General features: G+C 35.5%; 1 protein-coding gene across 4 annotated transcripts in view; it reads left to right on the top strand.

Annotated features, from left to right (window-relative positions):
* The window catches only part of LOC150097824 (USP6 N-terminal-like protein), a 475,396-nt gene that overhangs the window by 243,643 nt on the left and 204,905 nt on the right, over positions 1 to 26,848 (top strand). For 3 of the 4 annotated variants that reach the window (XM_090406042.1, XM_090406038.1, XM_090406039.1), the window contains one exon: positions 23,434 to 23,499. The exons of the other annotated variant lie outside the window; for it this stretch is intronic. In XM_090406042.1, the coding sequence (XP_090262168.1) occupies positions 23,434 to 23,499 (66 nt within the window). The remainder of the gene's footprint in view (positions 1 to 23,433; positions 23,500 to 26,848) is intronic. 4 annotated transcript variants of the gene reach the window in all.

The raw sequence follows: 26,848 nt of genomic DNA, 5'->3' as shown, positions 1-26,848 counted from the left end.
TATATCTCAAAACCAATAATAATGTTCCAATAAACGTCATCATCATAAACGGGTATAGACCATATTGGTCTGTTCCGGTCTCATTATCCATCCAGTATCCTTTTTTGAGGTCTACCATGCCTTTTCTTTCCAATTGGCTTATATTTTAGTATTTGTTTGGAATGTCGGGTGTTGGCCATTCGGTTTACATTTTGTCTATAATTGTTTAGAAAAACTAAACAATTATAAACAAAAATGGATTAGTTTTTCTTCTATTGATTTTGTTTTTAGTTCTTTTGAAATGTCTTCGTTCCTTTTTTAATCTAATAATGTGTATTTTGCAGTTCTTCTCATAAATCTCATTTCATTTGTTTCTATTCTTTGCCCGAATTTCACTGCCATATAATAATGTGGGCACTGCTAAAGTATTGTATATTTTCAAGCATGTTTCTTTTTGCACTATATTTGGGTTGAGTATTCTATTTATCAGGCCTATAATCTAAAAATTTTGAAGTTTTTAATTTTATGTCTTTTTCTCCTTCATATGATATTTTACATCCAAGATAACTGAAAGTATTTATCTGTTCTATTATTTTATTATTAATAACTATTTTGCTTCTAACTGGAGTTTGTCCACAAGATGCCATTGTTTTAGTTTTATCTATGGAAATTTTCATTCCAAACTGTTCTACTATAATGTTTAAATTATATACTGCTCTTTGTAAATTGTCTTCCTTATCTGATATTATTGCCTGATCATCTGCAAATAATAGTGTATTTATTTTGTTATTCTGGGAAATCCAATAAATGTGGGTTTGAAAAATTTCACTTTTCCTAGGTACTTGTAGTTACTACACAAACAGTGACACCTTAATGATTGAATCACATAAATCAGATAAACAATTGGTATCACATATAAGATGTGCCTGAAATTGCATTCATTTTAATAGGTTCATCCTGAGAAAGCAATGGTTGCTATTTATTTCAGAGTATGTGTCCATATTGGCTGACTGCAACAGAAATGCACATGATGTGGGCTTTATCAAGAGTTTCACTGATTGTAGAATTCTGTGCTGTTGAACATTCACTATTAAGGAATCCTAAAATTTTCCAAGAAATATTGTTAGAATAGAAACAGTGAGATTATCCAGTGTCATATTATATTAGCAGGGTTATACTACAAGAAACTGATGAAGCTAGGGATCTTCATATAATGGTAGATTGGAATTTGAAGTTCAAAGGTCACATTATCGACAGCAAAAAAAAATTTCAGATACAACTCAGAGGATAATTGTGATGTTGAAGCGAACCTTCACATTTAAGGATAACGAAGTCATTTTGCCTTTTTATAAGGACTTGATAAGACCATACCTGGATTATTGTGCACAGATGCCTCCAGGGTTCCAAGGGGATAAAGCTGTGGAAGAAGAGTTATAAAGACCACTCGGCCTGGTTGACTGAGTGGTCAGTGTATCCACTCTCCAGCCAAAAGGCTGCAGGTTTGATTCCCACCCCCCTCCCCCCTGGGTAGGCATGGATGTTTGTGATTGTCTGTGAAAATAACAGTGGTGATGATAGGTAGTAGATAGCGTTGGTGTAGATGATGATGGTAGTTGCAGTTTGTTGATTGAGTGTGGAGACAGAGAGTTGTAGAGTAGGTACCCTCCTTCGATGAGTCCTTGGACTCCCTGGAGGTGTTACCTAATAATTTTTTTTTTTTTTAAATGGACAAAGTTTATTATCCTCTTGGCGTTTACAAATATACAATCCGAGTGATACTATCACATTTTCTTTTCACTACACATAGTTCTCATAAATAATACATAAATATGCATTTTTTTTATCATTACTTCATTTATGTTTACGGAGTACATAAAACGTTAGCAAAATATTTAAGATGATTTTATACATTTGAATTTATTTCAAACTTATCAGAAATAATAATAATTTTTTTTTTCAGTGATTTTTATTATTAAAATTATGATTGCATATTATGCATTTACAAAAACATGTTGTTCTAGTTTTTTTTTTTTTAAATGAATTTCATTCAAATTTTCCTGTTTTTGTATAATGTGTTAATAAAATTACTATAGATGGTAATTTATAGTTTGCAATTGAATAAGATTACATTTTTAATAGCATTTATAGTATAACAATGTTATATTTTATGGTGTTTGCTTTTAATGTATTTTAGCACTGTAACTGCAGCACTTCAATGTAATAAATATTATTTTTTTTCTTCTGTTGATCTTGGCTGAGATGTAATGTCTCAGCTTGCATCCTCGAAGCTTTTTAATAAGCTTATTTGAGGATGACACCAGTTAGATATATTTTATTGATTTGATTGCTGTGTTGGAAGTAGGCTGATGTTTGAGAGGTCAAATGAATGATTTGAAAGGTCTGATCAAAGTGATATTGTTGATATATTCTGGTGTTATTACATCTGTCTTGATGGTTCACATTCATTTTCGTTGTGGTCTTTTTGAAGTAATTAGGAGACTTTTTTTTTCACTGTGACAGTCTTTCTATGTCTTCTGAGCTTTTGATTTGTATTGCCTTTGAAGTTTTTTATTCCTCAAAAATATCTTGGCATCTCTGATCCAGAAAAATAGGTAATTTTTTTCTGTTTTTGCTTTTCTTGCTTGGTACAACAGATTCTGGTTGAATGGTGTTAAATATTCAGATAGGAAGATTGGTGTATTGTCTTGCAATGCGTTCAAGTCCTTCGCAACTGGTTTTTTTCTGTCTGCTGGCATTTATGAGATAGTCTTTTGTGGACTTGCTTGCTTATAAGACAAACTATGACTGGTGCAGGTAGTGGCAAGCCTTGTTTTTTGCTCTTACTAAGAATCCAATTTATGGTCTGAATGTCGTTAAGCTGTAGAGGGATATCAATTGCATGGCCTAATTTTAAAACTACGTATTTGAGGATTTCTGTAGGTGCAGTTTCAGGAAGTCCTTTTTGACAAGATCTTCTTTATGTTGTTGCTGATTTAAACGTTTGTATTGCAGTTTTAGGGAATCAAGTTTTTGATTGAGTGCGGATGTCTCTTTCATCAAATTGTGTTGTCTGTTAGTTAGTGCTGTAATGCTGATTTTAATGTCTTTTACCGTTTGCAACACTTATATCACTGCTAAATTATTATGTTTGACCAAATCTTCATATTCACTAGATTTTTTTGTTATTTGTTCGTTCTGTTTGTCAAAGAGTTCTTGCACAAGATCTACTAAGCTAGCTTTTATAGTTTCTAGACTGTTTTCTATTAGTATATTTAACGAGTTCAAATTATAGGACTCACCTGTATTTTTTTGTCTGTTCAGTTCGTCATCTGATTTTTGCCTCCAGTATAATCGGCTACATCATAGGTGTCTGCCTTAGGTGCATTTCTTTGTTCTCCCTGCAGAGTAGGCACTTCCATTCCTCACGTGTTGCATTGGATTTATGTTGCCAGGTTGTATCTGAAAGGCCGGCACATGTAAAGTGTAGAATCCTACTACATTTCCTACAGGGGGTATATGATTTCTGTCAGATGATAAATCCTTCAGGCATATGATGCACTTCATGACTCATCTTTCTTCCCTTGAGCAACTGTTGTGTGATTATAAAGATGGCAACATCCTTTGTTCTTCGCTCATTGTTGACCATGGTCCTCTCTGTTCACTTTTCAGCACTTAAAAATTTGGTTTCTTCTTAGCTGATTTCGGTGAATTTTATATCACTGTCTTCGGCGTGACAAGTATAGTTGGAACCACTTTAAAACTCCACTTTAAAAAAAAAAAATAAATAATAATAATAATAATAATATACGGATTATGGGATTTAAATTATGAGGACAGATTGTGAGCATGTGGATTGCAGATTCTGGTTAATAGGAGAAAGAGGGGTGATATGATAGAGGTCTATAAACTTTTGAATGATGTTATAGGATATTGTCTGATGAAATTTTTCTCATCAACAAGAACAAAACATGGAATAATTGTTTGAGAATATGAACTTAAGTAGAGAGGAACTAAATTAACACATCCACACTATGTTGGTTAGTCAATCAGTTGGTTTTGGATTTATGGTTGAAATAACAAAGGCTGTGAGGGCAGTGTTTTGTATCTACTATTCACATGTATCCTTCTGGCCAGTTTGCCTGCTTTGTCACCAAACACTGGACAAATAGTAGTGTGTTGTACTTGTTATGGAGCATGACACTGATCAGAAGCATAGTATATATGCTTCTGATTTGCACATCACATATTTACCCAACAAATCATTGTGTGCTTCCAGAAAAACTAAAGCTATGAGGAGAGAAAAAAAAAAATCCGCATTTAACAATAGTATAAATTTGGACGGTACATTTAAATTACTAAATGTGTTGTGGATATTTTTACTAAAATGTTTCTTCCTACATTTAAATATTATGCTAACATAAATCCCACATACATACATTTGCACAGAAAAGCAAAAGTAAAAGTTTTATTGTAGTTCTAAGTATGGTACTGTGTTCATCAACTGTTTCAAAATAATTGACAAGGGAAATTTATTCTGATAATTTTCAAATATTATCCTTCTATTCTTCTCCTCAAAGAACTTGTTGCAGTTTTCTGAGTTTATTATCAAGAATAAGTTTTACTAATCCTTTGTAGAGGATTTAGAATTTTCTATGTTAAATTAAATCAGAGAAAGTATTTTGTTATTGTGAATAGCAGAGACAATGGTATGTGTATGTGTGTTACAATGTTTTTTTATATTTTTGTTGGATGTAGGATAGATTAGAATGGAAATTTTATCTCTCAGTTTAACTTTTTTATTTACCCTCTGTAATATAATCTTATCACATGTTCAATGAATTGAGTGATAATTGCAACATAATACATTTCCTCTCCATATATTTCACATCCCAACTTTCCTTTCTCCAAACATTTAATTAAAAAAATAAAATAAATCTTTGGTTGTAGAAAATATGAATAGCTACAGCAATTCATATATGCAGTGATAATTTGATATTACTGGAGTTGGAAACAAGTGTTGATTATTGATTACTTTGCTTTCTTTTTGTTGTTTTTGTGGATAATACAGATTGATATAATCATAAAATTAACATTATACATCACCAAGTGCAGAAACAAAACCATTTTATGTAAGACACAATATTTAGAAAAGAAAATAGTTTTTTCTTGAATTGAAATAAGATTTGCTAGTGTATTAAGGCAGTTTATCAATACCAGTTTTACATGAAAAGTCTATCAAGAAAAAGACTAGAAACTGGAATGCCCATATATATTGAGAAAATTGTAAAAATGTGCTCCTTTGATGTGGAAGAGATATCATATATAATCAAGTAAGCTCCCACCTGACACACAATGTGCAAGACATAGCTTACTGTTCATGTGTAGAGGCTTAAGTGCTGTGAGGACATCATGTTGGAGGCTTAATGGATTTTTTACAACACTCAAAAAGAATTAAAATAGGATTTAATACTTCCTATATTTCATCCTAGTCACTAGGACATCTACAGGGATTACAAAAACAATTAATGTAACATGCACACAAATATTAAAACAATACTAAGCCCAACCACGTGGGTGACACTAAAGTCCTATCTAGGTGGAGCGCCCTCTAAGGGCGGTTGTAGGTGGCCTGGAATGTAAGGTGGGACCTCTGGTGATGAGTGTTTCCCAAATCTTCGGAAGCTTAATGCAACTGTATTTATTAAGATTTTGTTGGTTTCTGAGAGCTGCTGCTGCTTCTAAGAAAAGTCTCTCTTTCTTGAATTTGCTGTGGTGGAGCATGGTGATTTTCTTCCATGATACCCTGTGGGTGGTGTCCAAAACATGGTCAGCCAAGCCTGAATATCTATAGTTGTGTTTACAGATGTAAGACGTGTTCCTCCAGGCAGATGGATGCTGATCTGCCTGTCTGTCCAAAGTACGCCAGATTACAGGAACAGGATACTTTGTAAACTCCAGGCAGAGAGAGAGAGAGGAGGGAGCTGATCTTTCGTAGAATGGATAAGGGTAACAAGTTTGCGGTGGGGCTTATATGCTGTGTGTAGGTTGTACTTTTTTAGTATCTTGGCTATTTTTTCGGATGTGCCACGGATGTAGGGTATGGTGATGGCATTTTTAAAATCTTGTTGATGAGAAGGATGGGGAATGGGGGAGGAACTGATTTATCAGTATTAAAAAAATAATCAAAAAATATCAAAAAAAAAATGTAGTAATGATACTGGTAACTTACCTGAAAAATAACTGTGATAACTTACCTGAAAGATAACAGTGATTCAGCAAAACAACAGAGAACAGTTAACACTAAATACATATTTTTTCAAATGTCAAACACTTAGCAACATTGAATTGAGAACCCACTGATCTGCCCAGACATATTCATTTTGAATCCTCCTGAAGTGGGTTCTCAAAAAGAGGGATCACCATTGGAAGAAGAACAATAAAAAAATATTAGATTTGTAGATGATCAAGGAATATTATCTAATACTGAAGATGAACTACAGCATCTAATGCAAAAATTTGAAAGTATATGCAAGAAATATGGTATGAAAATTAACACAAAGAAAACAAAAGTGATGAGAGTCTCCAGGAAACCAGGAAGTCTCAAGGTAATGAGACTTCCTGGTTTCCTGGAGACTTTTTTTGTATTTGTATTGTCAATACAAGTATTTGTATTGTCTCACTTGAAAAGTGAGACAATACAAATACTTGGTAGTGTAATACAAGAAAATGGAAAATGTGACATGGAAATAAAAGAAAGAATTAACAAAGGAAAATATGCATTTTATAGCAAGAAAAAATTGTTTATTAATAAAATGAATAAAAATTTAAAGAAAAGTCTTATTAAGTGTTATATTTGGAGTTATATTCCATGTTTCTAACCCATACCTTATATGGGTTAGAAACATGGACATTGGGAAGAAAGAAGCTAAAATGTTGGAGGCATTTGAAATGTGGTTATGGAGAAGAATAGAGAAAATAAAGTGGACTGAAAAAATTACCAATGAAGAAGTATTACAAAGAGTTGAAGAAGAAAGGAATTTATTAAAAAGACAATACGAAAAAGAAAGCATAACTGAAGAGGACATGTATTAAGAGGGGACAGCCTACTAATACACGTCCTGTCCAGTTATGCTTTCTTAAAGAGGAGACAGCCTACTGAAAAGAATGATAGAAGGGAAAATTGAAGGAAAGCAACCAAGAGGAATTTGATGATATAATTGGCACAAGAGGATATTAAGAAATGAAGGAAGAAACAAGAAACAGAGGGAATTGAAGGAAGAGAATTTGCTGAGATATACCATTGGACCTGTCAAGAGACAGAACAGTAATGATGATAATGACTGCTCTAAACTTCTGTACTCTATGTACTGCTCTACATCATCTGCAAACTACAGCAAAACTAAAACTCTTAAATGACTAATGCATATCCTGTGCATCACATCACCTGACTAGTGACTTTTCTTTTTTGGACACTACTCCCTAATACTCAGCTTGTTGGTACCTGTCAGACAGCCAGTCTCCTATGAATCCTACTAATCTGTCATCCATCCCCCATATTCTCCAGTTTAAATACCAATGTGTCATGTGGAAATTTGTTTAATACCTTTTGAGAAATTGGTGTATGCTATTATCTATGTTAGCCTTGTGTCCAGTACATCACTTTTTCGAATGTGCAAGATTATTGCAACTTGTTCCTTTGCAAAATGAGTATTTTCATAGTTAATCCTGTTGTTATCAATCCATTCCTCAAGCTTGGCTCTTGCCACACTTTCTGATTTGAAGTCACAGTTTTATTTGTCCTCTTTTTTTACATTGAAAACAATTTTATTATTTTCTCCCCTTTTTTCAGGTATCTAGTTTTGCTAAACTTTTGTTAACCAAGCATGTTTTTACCAGTATCATTAACTTCCTGGAATGTTCTCTTAAATCATTCTCTGATATGGCATCAGTTCCTTATCATGTCATTAATACCAAGTTTATCTTATTCCTTGTACACGCCACTCTCTACTAGATCCTCTTCTGCCGTTCAGTTCTCACTTAAAATTTGTATGATTTCACATTCACTAGCATGCAATACCTAGATCCACTGCAGTTTTTCAGGACTCTGAAACTTGCAAAAGTAAAATAACTGAGTTTAATTACTTCAAATTTCAATATCAGGTTTAATGTTCGTTTCTTTCATAATGTGATTTGTATGGACAATGGCTAACGGTGCACATAGCAAGCATTCTTGTCACACACTTTTATTTTTCTTGCAGTTTTTATATAATTGCAATTCATAAATCAGTTGTATGCAACTAATTTTACATTAACCAATTTCCTGTACATTCTTCAATTCTAACTACTGGCTTACATCTTAAGTATAGTTTATATATGTTATCCCAGTTTATATCAGTAACTGTATATAACTGAAATGAAATCTTATCATACATATATTTTCCAGATGTATTAACCTTAAACCACATTTTGTGTATAAGGTCCACCTAGATCCACTGCAGTTTTTCAGGACTCTGAAACTTGCAGAAGTAAAATAACTGCGTTTAATTACTTCAAATTTCAATATCAGGCTTGTATGCCATAGTGAGGATTACTTTTCTGTGATTTTTCAGCTGATTTCCCTTCTAAATGAAGAAACTTCAGTTCAGTAGATAATAGTATATTTTGGCTAAGATAAACACATTTTATTAAAAAAATTGGAGAAGATCCAGGTTTAAATCTCTGGGATGCAAAATATCTTCATAAGAGCTTTTCTAATGATTGCAGGTAGTCAGTATCACACACACATATATATTTTATATATTTATCCCAAGATAGTTAGAAGAACCTATAGCACATCAGTGCTGTATGTGCAGTGTAGATTAGGATTGAGAAATAAGAAATTTATTGATATTCTTCTTAAAGATCTGTAGGTCGAAATTGTTAGGAAACACATCATGAGGAAGAGGAGAAGCAGATTCGATGAGTTTGCAGTTGTACTGTAAAGGGATAGTGGACAGCAGCCGTCTTGTTTTAAAAGGTCTGACAGCAAGTGGAGGATTGATATTTGCTAATTCACTGAGCAGTGACCATGGAAGTTGTAGAAGAGAGAGACAGAGCTGAAACATTGCATCTGTGAGATAGATGTTGAGGTGAGCCCGTGAGGGAAGAGTCATTTATGAGCTGAATTGCTCTCTTCTGGACATCATCAAGAATTTTCAAGGAGGATTTAGTTACACCACCACAAATGTGCATACAGTATTCTAAGGATGGATGATGGGATTTATATGGGGTTAATAGCTGGGTGGGTGGGTGTAAAATAGTTTCTTGATTGGAAAATAATGCCTAGTTTTTTAGAAGCTGAGGAAGGTATTGATTTGATGTCGCGTGGATAGGCTTATGTGTTTGTCAGACATTTTTGTAATAGATTTCACGGTTTGATATGAACACAGATGATTAAGAAAATAACTATTTATTAACTTAAAAGCTAATATTTCACTGGTATTATATCCAGCATCTTCAGAGCACACAACATAAAGTTTGTTACAAATGCAAAACAACCACAATCTGATGTAACAGTGGGGGCTAGTAAAAGTAATTGCAGCGTGCAACACAAGACTAAAGTCTTAATATGGCGCCATCTAGGTTTAAAAAAAAAAAAAAAAATCAAAGTTTTGAAATAGTAGTCCAAATATGATAGTCTTAGAAAGTTTGAAAAAATGAAATAAAATAAAATAATAAATATTAATTTGGTCTTAAGATGACTGTCTCCCAAATCTTTGGTAGATTTATACAGCCACACTTGTTAAGGTTTGGAGTATGTTTTAAGGCTTCTGTTGATTCCAGGAACAATCTCTCTGACTTATAGAAGCTTCTGTGCATTACTTTTGTTTCTTTCCAATTGATCCTGTGTGCAAGGATATCCAAAGCATGGTCTGCCAGACCCGACTTGCCATAGCGAAAGTGTCGGATATATTTTTTGTGTTCACTGAGGCAGAAGTGTCAGATATATTTTTTGTGTTCACTGAGGCGGATGTCCACAGTTCTTCGTGTCTGTCCGTAGTAGGCTTGATGGCAAGAACAGGGCACTTCATAGACTCCTGGATGTGATAAAGGAGTGCATTTGTCCTTAGGTGAACGGATGAGAGTTGCTAATTTTATATAAGGTTTAAATACTGTGCATAGTTGGTGTTTGTTAAGCACTCTAGATATCTTTTCAGATGTGCCTTTAATGTATGGGATGGTGATAGTTTTGTTGTAGTCTTCTGTGGTAGATAGAGGGGATTTCTGGGTAGCATTTAGTATGTTATCTATTTTATGGGGATTATAACCGTTGGTTAAGAAGGTGTGTCGTAGGTGAGAAAGTTCAGCAGTGAGATCAATGTCATTGGAACAGATTGCTCTAGCTCTATGGGTTAGTGTTTTTAAGATACCATATTGTTGAGAAGGGTGATGGTGTGATTGTTTGTGTAAGTATCTCCCTGTATGTGTGGGTTTTCTATAAACCGAAAATGATAAGGAACCTTCTGGAAGACGTGTGATCAGTGTGTCCAGGAAGGGTAGGCAGTCATTGGCTTCTAGTTCCATTGTGAAGTGGATTTTAGGGTTCTGGCTATTTAGATGCACTAAAAATGTATTCAATGTGTCTAGGCTATGTGGCCAAATAGCAAACACATCATCAACATAGCATAGCCAGAGACTAGGTTTGAGAGTGGCTGTGTTGATAGCTAATTTTTCCACATGTTCTATGTAGAAATTGGCTAGGGGGGGGAAGAAAGGGGCAAACCCATAGCTGTCTCATCTAATTGTTTGTATATTTTCTCTTTCCAAGTAAAATAACCTGCCTGTACTGTGAATTTAAATAGCTGAAATATATCTGGAGGAAATCGTGAATTTAGTAAGTTTTGTGTTGTGTGCTCTGAAGATGCTGGATATAATACCAGTGAAATATTAGCTTTTAAGTTAATAAATAGTTATTTTCTTAATCATCTGTGTTCATATCAAACCGTGAAATCTATTACAAAAATTGATTTGATGTATTTGTACCAATAGAGGTTGGAGGTAAATGTCAGTTCATCTTGTCTGGTGATGTTTGTATTACTGATGATGAGGGAAGGTGAGCTGAGATCTCTTTTGTGAGAGAAAAGGCAGGACTGTGTTTTGGAAGGATGGTGTGGAGATCAGTGTTTAAGGCACTGGTTGCAAATGATCTTGATGTAAGGGATGTCTGGAAACCTGGGAACTACATAGTTTGTCAAAGGAGTAGGATGAGTGGAGAGTGCTATCACTGGCAAAGTTATGGATAGGATTTGTAATGATCAAGAGTGGATCATTTGTGTATAAGAGAAAGAGGGTAGGTGAGAGATTGGAGCCCTGAGGTACTCCAGCATTGGTGCAAAGCTCGAAGAGAGGATGCCATCTACCATGCTTTGCAGTGAATGACGAGAGAGAGAGAGAGAGAGAGAGAGAAAGAAAGAAAGAAAGCTGGCTATCCAGTTCTTTGTAAGTATGGCAAGTAGACCAAGAAGGCAGTTTGCAACAGGCCTTGATGCCAAACATAATCGAAAGCCTTGGAAATGTCAAGGGCAACAGCATACATTTCTTCGAACCTTTCCATGGCAAGTCCAGTGGTGAGTGATGCATTCTTTAATATTCGTGCATCTGGATTGGCAGAATCCATACTGGTGGCTGTTGATTAACTGCTGAGCTTCTAGATAGTGAAGAAGTTGACTATTGATAACTTTCTCCATTCTTTTGGAGAGGATTGAGGTGATGGTAATTGGTTGGCAGTTGGACGGTAGGCTTTTGTCTCCCTTTTTTTTTTTTTTAATAGGTTGGATATGATGTTAGTTTTCATGAGATGGGATAGGTGCCAGCCGAGTATAGAAGATTGAAGACACGATCATACATAAAGTTGCAGTTTTTTTTTTTTTCCTCCTCCAGTAACTAGTTTTTCTTCGCACAATGCAGTCATACAGATCAGAGAACACATGCATTTAACTTACTAATAGACAAAATATTTTTGACGTAGAGCAGGCAAATGATGTAGTATAGAGCAAACACAATAGTGTTTGCTCTATACTACATTTTCAAACACTATTATGTTTGCTATTGTGTGAAGTAGCCTTGCCTTCCCAGGACTCATTAATAAATCCTGAGATGACATGGATGTCACATAATAATCATTGTCTTCCATTTACTATACAGGTGCAAGGAAAATAATGATATAAAATGAATGTGAGAATGAATGAATCTCACATCAATTTCTTTAAGATCTCCTGTTTCTTTTTCCTTGGTTTATTATTATCTTCAGACTTCCATGAAATCAGACTCATCATGGGATGTCCCTCTGTAATACAGCGGAAGTCACCATACCATGCCTTAAATACATTTGCATTCTCTGTAGACACCACACTCTCAGTCAGTGCATTCCGATCATTCACTACTTCTCTTTGCAAATAAACCTGCTTATCATTCCTTTACTCACGCCCTTCTTATACAGCTTCCAGGAATGACCTCTTGTTCTCTCCATCTCCCACAGTTCCTCAAAGACCCCTCTTCAAAGTTAATCTGATAAGAACCCCTTACCAATTTATACATCTCCATTATATTACCCCCTCCCCATAAAAATATCTTCAGTGTTAATGTGATAAAAAAATCCTTACCAACTTATATTTTGGTAAGAGTTTCTTATACCATAGATTATATTTTAGATCTCTATCCATTGTCATCCCCAGACCTCTTATTTCCTCTACCTTCTTCAGTATATCCCCACCAATATTCCAGAGATCTGAAACCACCTTAGTCAATTGCCTCTGAAACTTTTCTAGTAACTCTTCATTCTTTTAAAATCAGGTGACCAAATCTGTGTACTCCATTTGTGGCCAATTCAATTTGTGGCCTTATACGACTTAACCATAATCTTACTTATACAAGTCAGTATTTTCTGCATCATTGCTAGAATTCATTGTGCTGTCCTCACACTTTTAGTAATGTGTCTTCTAAATTTTAGATCACTGTCTGCCATCACCCCCCAGATTCCTTATTTTCTTTATCTCTTCCGATATATCTCTACCAAGTGTATACCCTACATCCCATCTTTGTTTTTGAATTTTAAAACCTTACACTTTGCAACCTTTAACTGGTAAGTAACCCCACTCCCATTCACTCGTTCTCTTCAAGTACTCTGGAAAAGTCACAATGTCTGCTCTACTTCTCATAGTTTTTCCCAATTTTCAAACCTTTCCCAATATCATTTACTTACAGCTTAGACCATCTCTGTTGTCCAATGCACCTATCACCTTATAATAAGTAAGCAGATTACTAGAACACTTCCTTTAGCAAACCATGTTGTCCAGCAAAGAGAATGACACCCATGTCAAATCAATTCTGGATCTTGGTTCTCTCCAGATCTAACCTCTCCAATTTTTAATCCCACACCTGATACAAAGACTGATCTATAATTTGAAACTTGAGTACTGTTACCTCCCTTATTAGCAGTATAATCTTGCCTTTTGTCCACTCCTTTGGAACTTGACTCTGTGTAAGATTCACATTAAACAAGTATGTTAAGGCTTATGTTAACTCCCTGGCACATTCTCCCAGAACACACAGTGATATATCATCAAGTCCCACAACTTTATGAACATCAGGTTTACTCAGTTCCAAGTGCATCTATAGTTCTCTGATAGTCGGTCTTTCCTCCTCCCTTTTCACTGCACTCAAACTGTATATGATGTTTCATTCACACGGATGAAACATTCACGAACTGCTCATTTAATATCTCAACTATACCCTCTGCAGCAGTCATGTTTTTATCATTTTCTCCAGTCATCGTCATCCTTTCATAACTATTCTTCTGCTGGCTTTACATCAACTCCCTATGTTTTTTGCTTTATTATTATTATGTGACACCTCCAGGAAATCCAAAGACTCATCGAGGGAGGGCACCTTCTCCATAACTCTCCGTCTCCACCTACTACAATGAACCATAACTACCTTCTTCATCTACACCAACACCATCTACCACTGACCACCACCACTATTATTTTTACAGACAATTACGAACATCCATGCCCATGGCAGGATTAGAACCTGTAGCCTTTTGGCTGGAGAGCGGATATGTTAAGCACTGCTGCTCATACTTCACTTTTGCTACTCTCTCTCTTTCTCAACCAGGTCACCATTCATGCCTGTTATTTGTACATCTCATGGAACTGATTATTACCATTCATTTTTTGTTACCTCCATAATCATGTAAAAATAATCAATATTTACAGTTATGAATCTTTTTACAATGTCTTCTTCCTCTTCACAGCATGTTTAATCTCTTTTGTTTAACCATTTCACACCTATATTTTTTAACCTACTTACCCTTGGAATACATTTAGACATTGCTTCTGCTGAATAGTTCTTAAATGACACCCAAGCAACATTGATCTCCTTTCCATCCAAATCCTCATTCTTGAATTATATATTCAATTTAATCCTTTATCCAAGTGTAAGCAAACAAAGTTTGTGCCTGAAGTATCTTCAGGACTGGGGAAAATCATGGCAAAGGTGGACTAACTTCTCATCACTTTCCTTAGTATCTCCCATAATGCAAAGCACATCTCTTTGCAGACATGTATAATGCTATGCATTATGGGAGGGGTCACTATCCAGACCGGTTTCACCCTTTATTGAGGTCTCTTCTGTGGGAGCCAGGTGATACCAAGAGGTGATACCAAGGTTGAAGCAATGCAGAACTCATATTTCCATATGCCAGTTACTCTGAATTATAAAAAGATGTTGGAAGATTTTTTCCATTTGGTTTGACTATAAATTATATATTTAGTTTAATCCTTTATCCAAGTGTAAGCAAACAAAGTTTGCGCCTGAAGTATCTTCAGGACTGGGGTAATTCGTGGCAAAGGTGGACTAAGTTTTCATCAATTTCCTTAGTATCTCCTATAATGCAAAGCACATCTCCTTGCAGACATGTATAATGCTATGCATTATGGGAATATGGAAATATGAATTCTGCATTGCTTCAACCTTGGTATCACCTCTGGGTCTGGCTCCCACTCTCAATAAAGGTCAAAACCAGTCTGGGTAGTGACCCTTCCCATAATGCATAGCATTATATATGTCTGCAAGGAGATGTGCTTTGCATTATGGGAGATATTAAGGAAAGTGATGAATTTGCCACGAGTTGCCCCAATCCTGAAGATACTTCAGGCGCAAACTTTGTTTGCTTACACTTGGATAAAAGATTAAACTAATTATATAATTTATAGTCTAACCAAGTGGGAAAAAACTTCCTCATTTTATGCTATAGCTGCAAGCCGTATCCTGAGCATTCATAATCACCAGCAGCCTTGTAGTATCCTTTCCTTGCAGAAATCGTCAAATGGCTGGCAACTACATCGGTATTTACTTCATCGTCTCGCTCACCAGCCTGAGGGAATTGGGGATTTGACTCCTCATTTATAGTGACATACTCTGATGAGATGATCAAATCCAAGACAATCAATCCTTGTGTGCCCTTTGTCACCTACTGCCTGAGGTAGTTGTCCCTCAGAAACTTGAGAAATTAATTTCTTTACTTTCAGATACCATCTTGTCATTCCAGTTTATAAACTGGAATGCCATAATTAAAATCATCCATAATGATCACTCTTTTATGGTCACTTATAATTAAATTAGTATAACTAATAACTTGTCACTAGTAACAAATAATAGTAATAATAGAAACACCCATAATAAGGAAAGTGATGAGAACTTAGTCCACCTTTGCTATGAGTTGCACCAGTCCTGAAGGTACTTCAGGCTTCATCACCCTTTTCCTATTTGCTTGGATGATTTGCTTATAACATAGTCACTACCCTTCGCAATACCAGGTCTTTGGCAACATCCAGCTAAGGATTTTGTTGTATTCACCTCTATCTCACACTGTGCCTCATAACCATCATCAAATTCCTGACATGTACCCCTCAAGGGGGGTGTACAGGATATGATAGTATTACATGAAAAATTTACATCATTACTAACTTCCTATCTACAATTTTCCTCCAAATCAGTCTGTTACTTGTCAAGACTCCAACATTATCAGATCATATATTTCTATCATCTAAGGCACTTTGTACCATATCAATCCACCTATATCTTGGTCTTCCTCTGGGTCGTTTTCCTGCCAACCTGTCAGAGAACACTTATTTTGCTAATCTTTCCTCGCCCATTGACCATACCACCAGAGATTAGCTCTGCTAACGCATTCCTGGATGCTGACAATGTCAAGTTCTTTCCCAGTATCCTTGTTTTTAATATGATATTACCATTGATGCCATCTGTTCATGCCTCTAATCTTTCTCAGAACTCTCATATCTGCTGTCTCTAGTCTTTGATCAAGTGTTTTACTTCTGACCCAGCTCTCAGATCCATAAGTTAAAACTGGTTTGAACACTGTCTTGTATACAGCTAATTTAGTGTTCAGACTAATTTCTCTCTTATTCCATATGAATTTATTCATTTGACTTCCTACCATACCAGCTTTGTTGATTCTGTTGTCTATTTCCAAATTTAATTTACCATCTTCACTAAAAATCGTGCCTAAGTAGCTGAAATGTTTTACTTGTTCCACAGATTCTCTGTTCACAATGCAGTTGACATTTTCAACAATTCTACCTATTTTCATTGTCTTTGTCTTTTTATTGCTGACCTTCATACCATATCTATTACAACAGTTATTCAATTCAGTCAGGGAATCTTGTAAACTTATAGCGGATTTATTTAGAAGTATAACATCGTCTGCATAAAGCAAAGAGCTGACATTAACATCTCCAATTCTGATATCATTTTTAATACCATTTTCCTTTATAATGTGATCCATATAGATAATGAATAACAGAGGGGATAATGTACATCCTTGTCTCACACCAACTTTAACATTAAACCATCTTCCTGTACTTTCTTAAATTCTAACTACTGACTTACAACTCGTATAAAGACTAAGTATTGCTTGATATAATGGCCCATTGACGCCATATAACCGTAGCATATTGAATAGCTTCTCTCTTGGCACCTTGTCATATGTTTTCCAGATCTACAAAACTTAAATACAGATCTTTGTTATATTCCCATGCTTTCTCAACTATTTGTCGTAAAGTGAAGATCTGATCCTGACAGCCTCTATTTGACCTGAATCCAGCTTGTTCTTCACCAAGCTTTTCTTCCACAATTCTTCTCAACCGTTTCTCAAGGATACTTGCAGAAATCTTGCCTGGAACGCTCAGTAGGGAAATACCTCTGTAATTCTCACATTCAGTTTTATTTCCCTTTTTATATATGGGTACTATGAGAGCTCTACTCCAATCATCTTGAATTCGTCTCTCTGTCCAGGCCTTCTGAACTATGCAGTGCAGCCACTGTAGGACTTTTATACCTCCATAATTCAGCATTTCTGGGCAAATATTCATTTATTCCTGCTGCCTTTCCATATTTCAAGTCTTTGACGGATTTTTCTACTTCAAGTATGGATATGTATTCCTGACTGTATGCCTGTTGAGTGTTTTTTACCACTGTGCTTTCACTGCTTCTTTCATTTAGCAATTTCTCGAAGTAATTACTCCACACTTCAAGGATATCTTTTTCTCCCGTTTTCATGTCACCTTTATCATCTCTAACTCCTTTTACAGCACCTTTCATCTATTTCTAAGCTTTGTCAACAGGCTCTAGAATATTTTGCCACCTTCTTGATATTTATTTTCTATGTTCTTGCCAAAGTCCTCCCAGACTTTTGTTTAGATAGTTTTACACAGTGTTTAGCTTTCTTACATTTGTCACTGTATTCTCTAAGAGCACAAGCTGACTTATTTGCCAGAAACTTTTGATATGCTTTCTTCTTTTCCTTCACTGCCTCTTTAACTTCCTGTGTCCACCAGGGAGTTCTGATTTTTCTATCCTTGCAGACTACCTCACCACATGCCTCTCTGGCTGAATCAATCAGGGTTTTCTTCAAGGTTTGCCACTGAATCTCCAAGGTTTGGTTCCTGTTCTCAAACTTTTTTCATTTTTTCTTCTTTGATTTCTTTCATTTTTACTTCAATAAGCGCTGTGTATTTTAGTCTACAGTTCACATCTGAGAGCTGCTCAACTTTTATTTGCTTTAAAACTTTCTTACATGTTATTCTTTTCAATATGAAATTCAGTTTTATCCTACTCAAGACTAAATAGTGAATACTTCCAACTTCAAATCCTCTGTACACTCTGGTGTCTTGCACCAGGGAGAAAACATCACTATCAACAATAACATAGTCAATGAGACTTTTCTTGTTCCTTTCCTCTTCTCTCGATGTGAATTCATGCACATTTTTTGTTGGAACATTGTGTTAGTATTAACCAGTGCATGTCCTGAGTAGAAATCCAACAGGTATTTGCCATTATTATTAGCTTTGCTCTATTCTCCCAATTTTACCAAAATATTTTTGTATGTCTGATAATCATTTCCTACTCTGCTATTTAGATCCCCAACAAGGACTAACTTTTCCTTTTTCATTGTGTCAGTTGCTTTTTCTAAAGCATCAAAAAATTCCTCCACTTCTACCTTAGTAGAACCTTCTATGGGACCATAGGCACAAATAAGTCTCATTGTCTAATTCCCCATTCTGATATTTGCCCATATCAATTTACTTGAGACAGCCTGCCATTCAAGAAGATTAGTCTCATATTTTGTGTTGAATACTATGGCTACTCCTTCTTTTCCTTGATTGTCAGTGCCTGAATATAACATTTTGTATTTATTGCTCAGAAAGATCTCACCAGTTTTTGTCTTTTTTGTGTCAGTCACCGCTGTTATGTCAAGCTGGTACTTATCTAATTTCTCAGCTAGCTCCATTTCTCTGCCATTCAGGCTTCTTATGTTGATAGTACCAATCTTTAACTCTGGTGATGTTGAGTTGGGATGTGCTTTCAGATTTGTTCCAGTAGCTGACTTTTCTCTGTTCGCCCTGCTTCCCTGCCGAAAACAACGGGGGGCCTTGTTTAACCAGGCATTGTCCCAGCCGGCATGAAATTTTGTCATGTGGTACCATCATTTTGTATATTGGTTTAAGCCAATAAGAATGCAATTTGGTCAGCTAAATCCCAGACTGCCAGCCCGTCCTCGTTTGTTCAGTACCCAGGTAGATACCCAATAGGGTGCACCACGAGAAGGTGAGGATTGGTCATTAGTTCAGAAGCCCTGGTCTGTTCTCCTCATTCCTTTAAAGGCTATGTGGAGGTCACCTCTCAGTTATACAGCTTTGACCCTTAAGCACCCCCTCATAACCACTACCATTAATTCCCATTTGCACATCTCCTTTTCTGTCATCAACAGCACGCTTTTCTGTCTTCACTATAGACATCCTACCTGTCCATCTCTATTCTTGTCAGGATGTGATCGTCATCCAACTACTTATTCGAACAATTTTTGAGTAAATGAACTCAATCAGTGCAACAGTTTTCTTCCTCTTGTTTCTGGTATTTCTAGCTTTTGTATACAAACAACAGTTCATTTTTGGATTTGTAACAAGTTTCACTGATACCACTTTCTTGATTTGGCTTCTCTGTGCCTTCCCTAAACCTATCCCCTCTCTCTGTCTCATTATTCATCCCAGATCTCTCTCTCTCTCCATACCCAACATCTTCCCCTATATCCCAGGCCATCTCATTCCTTTCTTGTGCACTCCCACTTTCACTTCCACCTTGAGTATTGATCTTTCTCATGCTGTCCCACTTTCCACCTTGACTTTTACTGTTTTCCTGTCTGTCTTATGCACTTGTTCTCTCATTATCCACACACTAATGCCTACCCACTTTTACATTCATAAGTACCACTTCAATCCCTTCTTCCTTCCTTCCTTTCATTACTCTTCTGCTCTTCAATATCACTTCTTACTTGATTACTCTGATCCATTCTTTACACTTATTACTCTCCCTTTCAGCAGCCTCACTAGATGACACACCAAAACCATTCAAAGGCAGTCTCTCACTCTTACACAGTTCTATTCAGCTCTTACCACTATCAGGAAATGCATTCCATGGTTCAACCACCTTCCATGCAAAAAAAAAAACACTCCTCACCCTCTTGTAGCTCCCTTTTGTAACTTCCAGGGATGGCCCTTTGTCATCGCTCCTTCCCACTGTTCCACCAAGCGAATGAACTCCCCAGTGTCAACCGTGTAACTACTTCTCATGCATCCTTGTCTTACCTCTAATTTTTACATGAAACCATCTTCCTGTATTTCAGTTTAATTCTAACTGCAGACTGACAATTTATATATAGACTACATATTGCTTTGTTTAATGTCCCATTTTTCCCATATAACTGTAGTGTTTTGAAAAGCTTTTCTCTGGGCACCTTGCTGTATGCTTTTTTAGATCTATGAAACTTAAGCCTAACAGATAAGCTTAGGTGTTGATAGGTATTCATGACTTATTTTTAACGGTATTAACAACACTAAATGAACTATTTTATTAAGAGATGCTTTATCAATTTATGTTCAATCCTACACGAGAGGTGATGAAATGCATCACACTAGAATGCTATGTATGTGTGGAGTTCGCAAGTGGTCAAAAGAAAGAAAGAATAATGTAACAGCTTTTCAATTTTTCTGATATGCAGGATGTTTTGCATTGTTCTGCTTATATAACAATTTTTATGATAGAGTAGAATCAAGAGCTTTGGCTCTTGATTCTATATCCTTTGAAATGTTGTACGTACTGTCATGTAGAGTTCTAAGTTCTAATTATACTAATTATTTTTAAACGGCTTCTCTGAAAATCCTATATGCTGATGTATTACCAACAACCTGCTGCATGATTTCTTTATTTCCTGCAGCATCTTCATTCCCTATTGAATTATGAATTTCTCCCACCCCCAAGTAATATTTGAGTATACAGTTCACATCTGAAACATTCTTGACTTTGATTCTTTTTTACAAAGTTCATTTCCACACACATCCTATACTCTTCTTTATCCTGCTCAAGACATCCTATTTCATATATACTGCATTTCTCTGATCTTGAACCATTCCACAGATGCCACATCACCATGAACAGTAACATAATAAGATTTAAGTTTTAAAAGAGGTATACCGTGAGTAGACATATCGATACAAAATAAATAACGGAAAAAACTCACGTAGAAAGATTATTTAATAGTATAATTTTCGCCTGTGTGTCACAGGCATCTTCAGTACATTAAGCTCAAAATTAAACACTAACTGATAATTCCAAAAAGCTCCGCCTAAGTAGCTGGTGTAAGATAACTAAAAAGGTCAATAACTTTCCTAAAAAAAAAAAAAAAAAAAATAATACAATCAAAAGTTAGGAAAGATTAGCTGATTTGTAAAGTACTATCTCCCATGAAGGGGATAGACGTAAGCCGTCAGATCTGTTTAAGTTAGGAGAATGAAGTAGAGTTTCACATGTTTCTTTATAAAGGTGTTCCATGAGAAACTGACTTTTGTGAAGAACTCTTGTCTTCATTTGAGAAAGACAAGAGTTCTTCACAAAAGTCAGTTTCTCATGGAACGCCTTTATAAAGAAAAATGTGAAACTCTACTTCATTCTCCTAACTTAAACAGATCCGACGGCTTACGTCTATCCCCTTTATGGGAGATAGTACTCTACAAATCAGTTAATCTTTCCTAACTTTTTTTTTTTTTTTTTTTTTAGGAAATTATTGACCTTTTTAGTTATCTTACACCAGCTACTTAGGTGGCGCTTTTTGGAATTGTCAGTTAGTGTTTAATTTTGAGCTTAATGTACTGAAGATGCCTGTGACACACAGGCGAAAATTATACTATTAAATAATCTTTCTATGTGAGTTTTTTCCGTTATTTATTTTGTATCGATAATAAGACTTCACATGTATTCCCTCCATATGAATTTTTATGTTAGAATGTGGTATTACTTGCGAATGGTCCATGTTATGAACACCAATCTAGCAGGTATTTATTAGGCCTGCTTTTTCACCAAATTTTCCAGAACATTTCTGTAGGTGTGTGTGTGTGTGTGAGTGATTCATTCGCCACTCAGATGTTAAGTCTCCAACATGAACCAGCTTTTCCTTTTCAGCCTGTCCTTCCTCTCAACTGACTCAAAACATTTCTCTACTTTTTAACTGCTGGTATTTTCATTAGGATCGTGGGCACCAATAAGTTTCATTTTTCAGTTTCCTATTTTGAAATTTGTCCACACTTTTGTATTTTAAATTATCTACTATTCAAAAAGTTTATCTTCATGTTTACTGTTGAATATTATAGCCATGCCTTTCCTTTCTCTGATCATTGTTGCATGAATAAATCAACATATTATTTAGAAGTGTCTCCTGTTGTGACCTATATTTCAGTAATTGTTATGTCAACATGCATTTCTGTAAATTTTCTGTTAACTCCACCTCTTTCGATGAAAACAAGAGGAATCTTATTTAACTTTTGGACATCCCATTTAGCATTGATGATTATGTTGCACCATCATGCCTATGTGGTTAAGCTAAATCAAACACTGCTTGGTTAGTTAAATCTTAAATTGTCATTCCGTCCTTGTTTCATTGAATCCTGACTGATGGAATTCTTTTTAGCAAGATCAAGATTGGACTTAACTCAGATGTCTTGAGTCAAAGTCTAATCAGGTTCTTACTCTCCACATGAGTTATATGGAGGCATAGTAAAAAGAATCGGTCAAGAATCTGAGTCTAGTCTTCAACTTTGATTCAGCAGCTCTCTTTGAGTCTCTGTATCATCAGTGCTTTCTTTTCTCTTTGTTAGTTTTTCTTGTATGTATTATGCCCATTGACTTGTTTTAGGCAGTTTTTTAACATAGTTTTTGTTAATATAATTTTGGTAATGTAAAATTTACTTAATCCTATTTGTATGGTCTGTTCTGTCTCTTAGTATATTATTACTGGATATAATAAGCAGTCCAGAGAATATTAAGTATATTATTACTTAATATTCTCTGGACTGCTTGTGTGTTATACAAGAGATGAAAAGAGAGGAATAAATTCTTGTTATGAAAAGTTGTCCACATCAAATCATCTCACCAAACTTTGATTGAAAAGTCCTTATAAGCATTCTTTATGTTGTGTATGAGATTTGAAGTAAGGTCTTCCCAACTGATGGGCAGCATTACTACCAATTTTACAAGTAATTTGTAAATATCCTATGGATTTTACACTGAGTTTTTTTTTCTAAATTTACAAAAAAAAAAAAAAGTCTTATATTTGCATTCTTATAAAAAGTTTTGTTATTTGCTTTTTTACTGGATTTTTTCTAAAACTTTTCCCATTAAAATGGTACATTTTTCAGAATTCTTGGTGAGATAATGTAATAATAAACAACCAAGAATGAAATGGAGGTGTGTGTGTGAAAAGCATTATGGTATAACTGTAAAATATTATAATCCAGTTAAAATGATTCATAATTTCTTCAATTTTTTCCATTCTTTCTCCTGTAGGAAATTGGTTACTGTCAAGGAATGAGCCAGATTGCAGCACTTTTATTAATGTACATGAATGAAGAGGTGGGCATACTTCTGTAGCATTTGATGACAAAAATATATTTCTTTTGAAAAATCTTTTAAGACATTTTTGCTATCTTACAGTAAAACCATTTTAACATGACATTGAGAGAATGAAACATTTCATTGTTTTGATGTAGCAAACCACAAGCAGAAATGAGAAAAATTTTCACTGTGCTATTAGATAGATTTTATTTACTTTCTTAAGAAGCAAAACAGAATATCCTTAGCAAAGTAAAGAAATTTTAATGATTTTTATGAAAGGGGTCTAATTTTCCAGATAATAATAATTATAGTAAGATAACATTTATTTGGTCTCTATTTTGTTGGCTGAATACATTCCTCTAATGTTGGTCACTTGAGGAGAGATGGTTATTATCACATCTTGTGACAAATCATTGAAAAGCCCAGTGAACACATGTTAATATTCATTGGGCACCCAAAGTGTGATAATTATCTGTTCATGTAACATAATTTTTTTGTAAAGTATTTTTTGGGAAAAAAACCATTATTGTTAAAAAAAAAAAAAAAAAATGGGACGATATACAGCATTTGCATTAAAGCCTTTGATATTATGTTATAATATTTTAATGTGTGAGTGACGTGTTTGTTATACATTTATATGCTTCCTATAAGAATGCAACAAAATTGCTGATTGTAGCTTTTTTTTTGTTTGTTTTTTGTTTTGCTCAGAAGAAAAGTAAATTATAAAATACATCTAACTAAAAATACATAAAATTCATAAAATATATCTAAAGCAATTTAACTCCTTTTATTATAGAATCAAATACTTGGTGGGATGTTGTTATAGACCTGGTAATGTGGATGGTGGTGATAGTGAAATGTATAGTCAAATAAGCCAAGCAAATAAGAAATAAGAAAAGGGTGATCATTATGGGCGATTTTAATTATGGCAATATAGACTGGAATGAAGAGATAGCAATTGGAAGTAAAGAAAATGAGTTTCTTGAGTTTTTGAGGGATAACTACCTCAGACAGTATGTAAAAGAGGGCACAAGAGGATTAAGGGTCTTGGATTTGGTCATCTCATCGGAGGATGTAATTATCAATGAGGTATCAAATCATCCACCATTGGTGAAAGTGACCATGAGGTGATTACTTGGGTGGTTGCCAGCAGTGCAAGGACCCCTGTGAAAAAAGGGTATATGTGGAACTACAAGGGGGGGTGATTATGAAGAGCTCAAGAGACAGCTTGCAGGTGTAGCATGGAATGAGGAGTTAGCTGGAAAAGAGATCAATGCAGCTTGGAGGATTTTCAAAAAATATTTAGTAGATGCAATGTCTAAATGTATACCATGGGTGAGAAGGTTAAATAAGGTAGGTGTGAGATGGATGAATAAAGAGATTAAACATGCAATACAGAGAAAAAGGGCATTGTGGAGGCAGCATAAGAGAAGTGGAAGTAACCAATTTCATGAGGTCTACAAAGACCAGGCAAGAAGGGTGACTTGGTTGGTGAGAGTAGCTAAAGAGAGGTATGAACAGCAGTTAGCTAATGAAGCTAAAAAGAATCCTAGGGAGTTCTTTCGATATGTAGCCAGCAAAAGAAAGAATGATTATGGAAGGATGACATTGATTGGAGGAAATGGTATAAAGACAGCTGTTGCAGAATGTGTGGTGGAGATACTTAATGAGCAGTTCATAAAGATCTTTCAATCTTGCGAATGTGACTTCATGGAGAGATTAAGAGCAGTTGATGATGGGGAGGAGAGACTGACTGTAAGTGAGCAAGAGGTGTTTGGGGAGTTGAGTAAACTAGATATAAATAAGGCTGTGGGACTTGATAATATATCACCGCGTATTCTGAAGGAATGTGCCAGAGAGTTGACACCTGCCTTGACATATTTTTTTAATACCAGTCTTGCACTCGGTCAAGTCCCTAAAGAGTGGAAGGAGGGCAAGATTGTGCCACTTCATAAAGGAGGTGATCGAACTCAAGCATCAAACTATAGGCCTATCTGTGTGTCAGGTGTTGTGGTTATGTTGTTGGAGAAGCTTGTGAGAACTAGGATCCAGAGTTGGGTTGACAACAATGGTATAATCTTTGATGGACAGCATGGATTTGCTAAAGGGAGGTCGTGTTTTAGTAATCTACTTACTTATTACAATAAAGTGACTGCTTCCTTGGACAGAGGAGAGGGATACACAGTAATATACTTGGATTTCACAAAAGCTTTTGATAGAGTACCTCATGATAAGTTGACAGTCAAACTAGAGCAGATGGGGTTGGATATTAGATTAGTGCATTGGATTGGAGACTGGCTATCTGATAGGTATCAACAAGTTGTGTATGGGGGTGCAATATCCAGGAAAAGGAAAGTCACTAGTGGAGTGCCTCAGGGATCTGTTTTAGGGCTATTACTATTTAACTTGTATATTAATGATATTGGTGAAGATTTGGATGGAGATATTCAGTTGTTTGCAGATGATGCAAAGTTGGGACGAACCATAAAGAGTAGTGAAGATGTTGTGGCCTTGCAAGAAGACTTGAATAAATTGAGTGATTGGGCAAGCAAATGGGGATGTGAGTTCAATGTTGCAAAATGTAAGGTTTTAAAATTTGGAAAACAAAGATGGGATGCAGAATTTATGCTTGGTGAGAATATATTGTTGGAAGTAGAGGAAATAAGAGATCTGGGGGTGATAGTGGATAAGGATCTAAAATTTAGGGGACACATCGCCAAAATTGTGAAGACAACACAAAGACTTCTGGGAATGATGTGGAGGACACTGACGTGTAGAAGTAGGGAGATTCTTGTTCCATTGTATAAGGCTTTGATTAGGCCACACACGGACTATTGTGCCCAGATTTGGTCACCTGGTTTTCAGAAGGATGAAGAGATGTTGGAAAGGGTCCAAAGGTGACTGACTAAGGTAGTTTCTGACCTCTGGAATGTCGAGTATGAGGAAAGATTGAAAAGATGTAATTTGCAGAGTCTAGTGGAGAGAAGGAAGAGGGGAGATATGATAGAGACCTACAAGTTGGTAAGGGGTTGTTATAGGATCAATGGTGGAGAAGTTCTACAGAGAATAGTGGGAGATCAGGGGAGAACCAGAGGTCATCCCTGGAAACTGTATAAAGAGGGTGTGAGTAGGGGAGTGAGAGGCAGGTTTTTTTCGTGCAGAGTTGTGAGTGATTGGAATGCCTTGCCTGAGAGTGTGGTGTCTGCAAGGAGTTTGAATGTGTTTAAGACGCAGTATGATGAGATGTGTGTGAGATAAAAGGACCTCCTAGATGAGTCTTTGACTCCATGAGGTCTTGTTTAGTAATAATAATAATAATATTATTCCAAGGGAATGGGGTTGAACTGCTTTAGCCTTATCTAGTTTT

This window comes from Typopeltis vanoorti, chromosome 16, assembly GCF_054136105.1.
Source record: "Typopeltis vanoorti isolate ZY-2024b chromosome 16, IOZ_Tvanoo_1.0, whole genome shotgun sequence".
Classification (NCBI taxonomy): Eukaryota; Metazoa; Arthropoda; class Arachnida; order Uropygi; family Thelyphonidae; genus Typopeltis; species Typopeltis vanoorti.
The sequence above is the reverse complement of the archived record's forward strand: the minus strand, read 5'-3'. Positions and strand labels throughout refer to the sequence as shown.